This window comes from Raphanus sativus, chromosome 4, assembly GCF_000801105.2.
Source record: "Raphanus sativus cultivar WK10039 chromosome 4, ASM80110v3, whole genome shotgun sequence".
Classification (NCBI taxonomy): domain Eukaryota; kingdom Viridiplantae; phylum Streptophyta; class Magnoliopsida; order Brassicales; family Brassicaceae; genus Raphanus; species Raphanus sativus.
In genome coordinates this window covers 33,816,100-33,825,961 of record NC_079514.1, presented here as the reverse complement: position 1 = coordinate 33,825,961, position 9,862 = coordinate 33,816,100, and the positions used below count along the sequence as shown (strand labels likewise).

The following is a 9,862-nucleotide window of genomic DNA, read 5'->3' as shown; positions in this document are numbered from 1 at the left end:
GCCGACGTTGAGAACGATGGTTGTTCGGAAATAGTGGGAATTCGAATCGCCTTTGATATCGCCGGTGAGAGAGAAACTGTTAGGGTTTCTGTTCGCGGAAAATGAAAAAAAAAAAAAAAAATCACCTTATATATTGGGTAAATAATCCGGTTAGCTTTAAAAGTACATTGGTAAACTTTAAGGTTTGGTCCGGTTTAGACGACTTATTCTGGCTGATAATGTACATCAGACGACCTAATATTTAGTCGTCTGGAACAGAAGACTAAATATTAAGTCGTCCAATACCCTAAAATGAACCCCTAAACTAAAATGACTAAATTAACTTACTAACCACGTTATAAAATCAAATTATACTTCAATAGTGTTTACTATACACAGAAACGAACACGCCTAGGTAATTTTAAAAATTTTCAAAAACGGTTTTAATGCTTTCCAAAATCTAACCCTAAGAACACATACAATACTAAACATATGTTGATGAAACATAACTAAAGAATATCATGACTCACTACTTTCACTCATCTGGGCTGAAAACAATTGAAATTTGTTATATATTAATTTATATCTCTTAAGACATATGTTAATTACATAATTCAATTTTTCACTTATCAAATATTTTCTACAAAATTTTTAAATTATGTTTAAGAATAACTGTCCAGACGACTTAACTTAAAGTCGTCTGGACGACTTATTTTCAAGTCGTCTGTTTACAGACGACTTGCGAGGGGTAGAAACGTAAAAAAAATCCGTTTTTTTGTTTGTTCACAAGGAGATAGTTGTAATTTCAATAGCCTTTTAAGTTACTTTTGCCTTTGACCCAAGTTGGGGTACTCTTTTGGGTTTGACTCCAAGTTTTGAGTCACAATTGGTAATTCTCCTTTTTTCTAAGCGTATGCTAACAAAATACATAAATAATCAAAACTATCCACTCCTTTTTCTATTAAATTGAAGCAGAGACTTTGCTCTCTCTCTCTCTCTCTCTCTCTCTCTCTCTCTCTCTCTCTCTCTCTGACTCTGAAAAAGATGAAGTGGAGAAGTTAATGTTCACCAACTTGCTGTAAAGTCGATACCTTAAATTTACTCTAGTCTCTAGCCACAAAATTTTTGCAAGCACCCGGTTGATCTTTCTGTATGATCAAAGGAACTGAGAGTCTGATTCAACAAAAGCCTAAAACATACTAAGTACTTAATAGGGTTTTGCAAAGGTTTTTTGTCAGAAACTAAACTAAGTTAATTTTATTTAGTTGAATGAAGATAGTACTTATTATGTTTTAGGCTTTATCTAGAAAAATCTAGTTGGACTTTGACTTATCTATTATATTAAAACATGAATATGACCTATTAATAAATATTACTCCCTCTGTTCCTAAATATAGGATTTTCTACACTTTTCACGTTTATTAAGACTATAATAATTATTTGCACTTTATTTAATTATTTATATCATTTACACACTTTCCAATAACTGTCTACCAATAAAATTTAATCAGTACAACTTTTAATAAAAAAAGAACCTCAAAAGTATACAAAACTACCTTAAAAATATAGAAAATCTTATATTGTGGAACAAAGAAAAACTCCAAAAAATCCTATATTTAGGAACGGAGGGAGTATGTCCAACTATGTATTTTATTTATTTAAGGAATTATTCTATCAAATTAAATTAATATTAAACACAAATATGATTATATAAAAACTCAAATATAAAAAAATAATTTTTAGAAAAAATAAAACAAAAAATATACATGTCTTTTGAAAAGGCCGGTCGGAATGTAATATATTGTTAAACTGAAAACAGCAAAATAATAAATTTGTCAAAACCATTAATTGAGATTTTTTTTATTAGCTATAGAGTCTGAACTCTTTTTCCACTTGCAGCGTCCACATTCTCGGCCACAAGACAAAGACAAACGATTTTTAAGTAACTTACTGTCCAGGCAGTGACTTTAAATGACCTCAACATTTTCGGCAATCATCTTCACACCACATGAATCTTCATCTACCGACCTCATAAACGTGTCTTTCATTTTTTTTTCTCTCCATCAAATATATGGAGAATCTCTGTTTTCAAGACTCTGTTTCTCTCTTTGTGACAATGGTGGTGGTCATTGTTCTTCTTCATCCTCATCTCACACTTTCTGCTACGTCTACATACTCTCCTCGTCCCGACAAGTTCTACATCAACTGTGGGTCCGACTCAAATGTCACTTACGCTGGTCGGACTTTCACTGGAGATATGATCCTCTCCAGTGGTAACTCCATGTCCTTCACCAGGGAAGCAACAACTGAAGTCATCAACCAATCTGGATCTTCCATTTTACCAGAAATCTATCGGACGGCTAGGATCTTCAGACGCTCTTCTCATTACAAGTTCCAACTCGATTCCGTTGGTCTACACTTCCTGCGTCTCCATTTCTCTGCTGACTCTTCTCGAACAGATCTCTTAACCGCTCGTTTCACTGTCTCTGCTTCTTCCGGTTCTAACCATCCCTTGAAAAGTTTCTCGGTTCAGAACTTCAACGAGACCCCACGAGTCGAAGAGTTTCTCCTCATGATCAACTCCCCAAAACTCGTAATCCGATTCGTGCCGGACCGGTCCTCTGTCGCTCTCGTCAACGCCATTGAAGTGTTCTCTGCTCCTAATGACCTCACAGCGTCCGGCAAGAATCTGCATACGATTTACAGATTAAACGTAGGAGGCAAGACAATTAGACCAGAGGAGGACACGTTGGGACGAACTTGGTCGCCAGACGATGAATTTCTCTACAAAAGAGATCCATCTAGAAACATTTCATCGACACAGAAGCCTAACCACCAGTCCGGGTCAGAACTCACTGCTCCTGACTTCCTCTACCGGACGGCTAAAACGATGGTTTCGTCTGAAATGATCATATTTATGATAAACGTTACATGGTCTTTTAAGGTGAAAAGCAACTATAGACACTACATCAGGGCTCACTTCTTTGATATCAAGAACAACGAATCTCAACCCTCCGATTTTTATCTTTACGTAAATGGGCATTGGCGTCTGCATGTCAATCCTTCGGATCACCGTGGACCGCCGGTGACACCGTTTTATATCGATGTTGTCAATGTCTCTGATGGGTCTGGACTTTTGAATGTTAGTCTAGGTAATACGGAACCCTATAAGGATGCTGGCTTTCTGAACGGTCTGGAAGTCATGGAGTTTTTGGAAAGTTCTTCAAATGGAAGTAGTTCCCGGGTTTACATCATCGCTGGCTGTGCTGCTGTTGCGTTGGTTTTGGTATTGGTCTTGAGTTTGTTGTTTATGGTTTTCTTGAAGCGGAGGAGGCGATCCAAGAAGATGCAACCAGAAGTTGAGGTCACTGACTGGTCTCCTTTGCCATTGAACAGAGGAGGTGGGAGTTCCGACAATAGATATTTCTATTCGGACAACAATAACCTCCAGTTAGGTTTGAAGATTCCCTTCAAAGACATTATGGTAGCTACAAACAACTTCGACGAGCAGCTGTTGATCGGGAAAGGCGGTTTCGGAGACGTTTACAAAGCCATTCTCCCAGACGGAAGCAGAGTTGCTATCAAGAGAGGCAAAACCGGTTCCGGACAAGGTATACTCGAGTTTCAGACAGAGATCCAAGTCTTGTCGAGAATCTGGCACAGGCATCTCGTTTCTCTAACGGGTTACTGCGAGGAGCACTCGGAGATGATCCTTGTCTACGAGTTCATCGAGAAAGGTACGCTTCAGGAGCATCTCTACGGCTCCTCCGATTTGCCTTCGCTGTCGTGGAAACTGAGACTGGAGATTTGCATGGGAGCAGCTAGAGGACTGCATTATCTCCACAGCGGCTCGGAAGAAGCTATCATTCACAGAGATGTTAAATCCACAAACATATTACTAGACGAGAACACTGTCGCCAAAGTTGCTGACTTCGGGATATCGAAGCTCGTGGTTCGGAATCAAGAACCCATCAGTATCAGTACTAACATCAAAGGAACGTATGGCTACCTCGATCCTGAGTATATGTACACGCGCATCTTGACGGAGAAATCGGATGTGTACTCGTTTGGAGTTGTTCTCCTCGAGGTCTTGTGCGCAAGACCGGCTCTCGACAGGAACCTTCCTGCCGAGGAACAGAACCTAGCGGACTGGGCGATGTCATGCAAATCCAACAGGATGGTTGATAAGATTGTGGATCCGAGATTGGTAGGTCAAATCGAGCCGAACGTTTTGAGGAAGTTCGTGGAAGTTGCGGAGAAATGTCTTACGGATTATGGAGACGAGAGGCCGAGTATGGCGGATGTGAGCTGGGAACTGGAATACATTCTTCGGCTTCAGATGATGACTGGTCTTGAAGATAGTGCCGTGTCTATCTCCAGCTGTGGAGATGATGGGTCCTTGGTGATTCCAAGGCTAATGGTGAGTGATTCGTTTAGCTGCAACTCAATTTTACAGGAGGATCAATTGAAGAACAAATATGGAAGCACAAATTCATCTCGTTCTCAGGCTCGAGTTTTGTCCCATGTCAGAGAGGAACCGTTACGAGATTAACGAAGAAGTGGATGTTGCTGTTTTTTGGTGTAGTTAAAGTTGGGAAGTGCCATGTGATGTGACATTACCGTTGGTGAACATTATTTCCGATATAAGTAAAAACATTGTTTTAGATGATCTTCATGTCGAGCAAAAGTGTTGTACTACACTACTACTAGCTGATTTTTTTAAGAGGAATTACATCCTATATACACGGAATAAAGATTATTTAGGTATGTGGTATGTGTACTGTTCTATTTAAAAAATTCCAATAATGTCCTTACTGTCTTTCATCGATCTCTCCCTTCTACTCCCCTTTATTCCAGATTTAAAATCCCTAAACTTTCTATCTCTATAAGAAGGTTGCTAGTTAGGACCAATGTGCAAAGTTTCTCTCGTCCAAGTCTCTTTTTTCTTCTTCTCTGCTTCACCACTTTTATCATTTTACCCTCTCCAATACGCGCAAAAAAAAAATACATTGGTGCTGGTGGTGGTTGCTACGGAGGTGAGTCCACTCGTCGGTGTCTGAAGCGGAGTGATCGGCCATCCACGGCATTATCTTGTTTATTGTTTTCGAAATGCAATGATCTACGGCGAAGCGTATCGGCGACAGTGTCGTGCTGGAGGACATGTTTAATATGCTTCAACATTGTGTGGTGATGAGATTATAATAAAAAGATCGCTTAAAATCTCAAACTTTCTCTGTGGATTCTATGAAAAAAAAAGAGAAATCAAGAACAATGGCTTAGCAAGGTAGAAACTGACAGAGGAGATAATACGATCACATGCGCTGATCAATGCATCGACGGGAATGGAGAGATGGGAATCTCGCGGCGAGAAAAGAATGAATGTGATTGTTTTTTTCTAGAAAGAAAATATAATTTTCTCGAGAAAGTTTCAGAGAAAGAATAGAAGAGAGGAAGGAGCGAGTGGATAAAATTGTAACTTCACTTTGGTTCACATCTCCTACAACCTAAATACCTTTTTTTTGCATCAATACCTAATTATCTTTTCTTTTTTGGTTATCTACCTAAATAGCTCTTTTTTTTTAATTTTCTAGAGTTGATGGAGTTTGTAAAAAGAAGTCACCAATTCAAAAAATGTAAGCAAAAGTCTCAATTCAAACTATGGTTTGTTCCTTTCATCCTCCAGATGTAGTTATCAGCTATTGTTTATTTTTGTCAACTTAAAAAAGAGTATGTAAAATGAATATTTTATGTGTTTGAAACAAATATATTCATGTGTCCAAAATTGCAAATTTCTAAAATATATTTATTTAGAATCATAACTTTAAATTATTTATTTTTTAAAAATATATTTTATTAAAAAATAAAATAGCGATTATCAATCAAAACGTTAAACAACAATTCTTACCAAAATTAGTATAATACTTTTATTAAAACAACATAATCGCAATTTTTTCTATACGTTGTACTAAAACCGTAAAATATTGGTTATCAAACTAAAATCATAAAATTATGTTTTCACTAAACCCAGAAAAAAAATTGGTCAAAACTGAAAAGCTATGTTTTTAACAAACCAGCAAAGTAATGTTTTAAAAACCGCAGCTAATTATAAAAAAAATGTAAGACCATTGTACAGTCTCCTTTAACAGTCAGTAACCATTGCCCACACGCAACTTAAGTTTAGGATTGAAGATTTATTTCACAACACATTCTGAGAGCAACAAACAATTTTAAAAGTAGTGTTTGATCGTGAAGGGCGGTTTTGGAGATGTTTACAAAGCCATTCTTCCAAATGGAAGCATATTTGTTATCAAGAGAGGTAAGATTCGGTCAGGACAAAGGATTTTGGAGTTCAAACACAGATTTAAGTCTCGTGAAGAATATAGCGCATACATCTTATTTCTCTAATTAGTTAGAGCAATGATGAGTACTCGGAAATGATCCTTGTCTACGAATTCATGGAGAAATAATCTTAAGGACCAGACTATAGGGCTAGTTTTCATTCACATGGAAACATAGTTTGGTAACTTGCATTGGAGCAGCAAGAAGACTGCATTGCATTATAGAGATGATGATGCTTTTTAGTGTAATGGATTAGTTGGCTACATTTTATCAAAGATAGTTAAAAAGTGAATAATAAAAAGCCTTTTCACCAGTCGCAAAGTTGTAATTGCAATAGCAAAAAAAAAAAAGATTATCCAACCAAAAAAGCATCATTTCAAGTCAAAACAGAAAACAACCATTCCGCAAAAATTTTGTCAATCAGAGAGAGAGAGAGAAAGAGAGTTCAAAGCAGTACTCAAAGACAAAAGCTTCTCACAAGTGATCATTAATGGAAAGTGAAGCCATCATATCGCTTGGGCTACCACTCTTGCCTTCACTAGGCTGATTCACGTTTCTCAACACATCCAACGCCTCTGAAACTTTAGCATTTAGAGCCTCTGGTGACTCTATCAGATGCAACACTTCTGTCTGATCCATCTCCAAAAGCATACCCGTCACTTTGGCAGCATTCTCGTGCTCTATCTTGTTCACTAATGGGTATAGAGTCTCACCCAGGATCTACACAAACCCCAAAAGAAAACAGACAATGTTAAGTCAACTTACTCAACTATATATATTGAGAGCGAGAGAGAAGACTTACTGTTCTTTGGTGAGCAGGTGAGGCTTGAGCAAGGGAAGAAGCCAATGCACCAGCGGGCATAATAGGCACTCCATTAATGTCATAAGGAAATGGAACCATTCCTCCTGGCATTGGACCGTCTGGCATGTTTCTACCACGAGGGTAACGGTGTCCACGTCCTCCTGCCATCATCTAACAAGACAAGAAGCAAAGGCTTTATAGAACCAATCTTGTGCCATGTTTTTTTTCTTATCTAAGCACTAACTAACCTGTGGCTGCATATATGGCATTGGTTGCTGAGGCTGGTGGCGCATGGGTCCATCACCTGACCGTCTTCCACCTGGTCGTGGCCCTTGCTGACCTGGCTGCATCATCGGCCCAAAATAGCCTGGCCTCATTCCAGGAACCATCTGAGGCTGATATCCAAATCCAGCCTATAAAACAGGTGAGTCATTATTGGTTTCTAATTACTTGAGCATATCCAATGAACCAAATCTCAGCTTAGAAAACAAAGTGGTTACCTGGTGAGGCATCATTTGTGGAGGTCCTTGACCATAAAACATCGGTTGTCCAAGACCTGGAGCACCACCTGGGAACATTGGCATACGAGGACCCATACCGGGGATAAAAGCCGGTCTCATTTGAGAAAACTGTGCCTGAAACAAGACCATAAGAGACTTATGATTGATGCATCAAACCAAAGTAACTGAGGATGATTTGTTGTGTGTAAGTTATTACCTGCAGCTTAGCCCTTCTTTCTTCTTTCCTTTGTGCAAGAGCAACATACAACGGTTTGCCACTAACCATTTTACCATTCATTTCATTCAGCTGCAAAAAAAACCACAAAAAGCACATACATGAGAAGAGAGAAAACAGTTAAGTGATGTCTGAACACAAGATAAGTTATCTTACCACTCTAGAAGCTTCACTAGCAGCAGAGAAGGCAACAAACCCTGATCCTTTGCTAGCACCACTAGGGTCTCTCATAACCTGTTTTTTTTACAAAGTTAGGGAAACGAAAGTTGAATCTCTCATGGTTAAGTACGTTAGGAAGACTGACCTTGCAGGAAGTAATAGTACCAAACTCAGCAAACAGCTCACGCAACTTCTCATCCGTGACAGTATCATCAAGGTTCTTAACATACAGATTCAACCCATCGAAACTGTTTCCCGTCTCCCTTCCTCCTTGTTCATATCTTCTGCTCAACTCAAGCTCCCTCTCAGACTTCTTCTGAGCTTTACCGACATACCACTCCTTATCATCAAACTTCTTCCCGTTAAGTGCCTCAACAGCACGAGCCGCATCTTCAGCATTCTCGAAGTTGACAAACCCGAAACACCTCGACCTCCCATCTCCGTCCCTCATCACCACAGCGCTCGAGATACCACCGTACTGACCAAAAGTAGTCTTCAGCTCATCATCAGTAGTCGTCTCCGAGAGATTCTTCACGTAGACATTGGTGAACTTCATCTTATCAGCAGCGGACTCTCTCTCCTCCTTCTTGAGAAACGGTCCAACGAAAATCTGCTTATCGTTCAGTATCTTCCCGTTGAGCTTCTCAATAGCGCTCTTAGCCGAGTCCTCGCTCTCGAATTGCACAAAGCCGTATCCTTTGGACTGACCCATGTGATCAGTAGCGACCTTGCAGGACACAATACTGCCACACGATGAAAACGTCTCGTGAAGCGTCTTGTTGTCAACTGACTTGTCGAGATTCTTGATGAATAAGTTGCCGATCCCACTTCTACGAGCAGCAGAGTCACGAGAAGAGTAAGTAACCCTAATCATCTTCCCATTTAGACTAGTGTAGTTCAGCTTCTTCAGTGCCTTCTCAGCTGGTCATTACAAGACACAAAAACAAGAAACTCAGACACACAACAACAAGGCGCCTAACAAGTGATTCCGCAATACCCATGACTTGAGATTGTCCAAAAAACATCACAAAGATCAAATTTTTAGCATAATGTGGAATCTTATATATCAAAAAGGTGGAAACTTTAAGACAGAACACAAGTGATTCCGCAATACCCATGACTTAGATTGTCCAAAAACATCGCAAAAATCAGATTTTTAGCAAAATGTGGAATCTTATATATCAAAAAGGTGGAAACTTTAAGACACAACACAAGTGATGCCGCAATACCCATGACTTAGAATGTCCAAAAACATCACAAAAATCAGATTTTTAGCAAAAATGTGGAATCTTATAGAACAAAAAGGTGGAAACTTTAAGACACAACACAAGTGATACCGCAATACCCATGACTTAAAATGTCCTAAAAGTATCGAAAAATCAGATCTTTTAGCATAATGTGGAATGTTAAAATCAAAAAGGAGGAGACTTTAGGGCACAAAACCATCATCGATGTTGGTGTAGTTGACGTAGCCGTATCCAAGAGAAGTGTTGGTGGCGGTGTCACGGCAAACGCGAACGGACACGACTTGGCACACCTCGGTGAAATAGTCGTAGAGCTGAGAATCGGTCACGTTGAAATCCAGATCTCCGACGTAGAGCGAACACATAGCGCCGAGATTCACTCCGTCGGAAGCCACCGCGCCGTCTGTGACCGGAGGAGGAGGAGAAGATGACGAAGGAGCCTGAGCCTGAACCTGTGCCATTTTTTTTTTGTTTTTTTTTTTTGAAGGGATGATAAAATTAGGGGAAGAGGAAGAGGACGGAGAGATTGTTGTTTGTGGGCAGCACGGCGAAGAGCGCAGCGGAGAGTGATGGAGGAAAGTTTGAGTTTTATATATACTCTTGT

At 39.4% G+C, this 9,862-nt stretch overlaps 2 protein-coding genes across 2 annotated transcripts; one reads left to right on the top strand and one right to left on the bottom strand.

Moving 5' to 3' along the window:
* Window positions 1-1,930: 1,930 nt before the first annotated feature.
* Window positions 1,931-4,746, top strand: LOC108851370 (probable receptor-like protein kinase At2g23200). The gene has a single exon (XM_018624789.2). The coding sequence runs from the start codon at window positions 2,051-2,053 to the stop codon at window positions 4,529-4,531; it is 2,481 nt and encodes an 826-aa protein (XP_018480291.1). The 5' UTR covers window positions 1,931-2,050; the 3' UTR covers window positions 4,532-4,746.
* Window positions 4,747-6,630: 1,884 nt separating this feature from the next.
* LOC108832544 (polyadenylate-binding protein 4) lies at window positions 6,631-9,862 on the bottom strand. The gene is made up of 8 exons (XM_057008975.1): window positions 9,458-9,862; window positions 8,160-8,935; window positions 8,012-8,089; window positions 7,838-7,927; window positions 7,621-7,755; window positions 7,369-7,533; window positions 7,121-7,291; window positions 6,631-7,038 (listed from the first exon to the last, which is right to left on the bottom strand). The coding sequence occupies exons 1-8, from the start codon at window positions 9,717-9,719 to the stop codon at window positions 6,793-6,795; spliced, it is 1,923 nt and encodes a 640-aa protein (XP_056864955.1). The 5' UTR covers window positions 9,720-9,862; the 3' UTR covers window positions 6,631-6,792.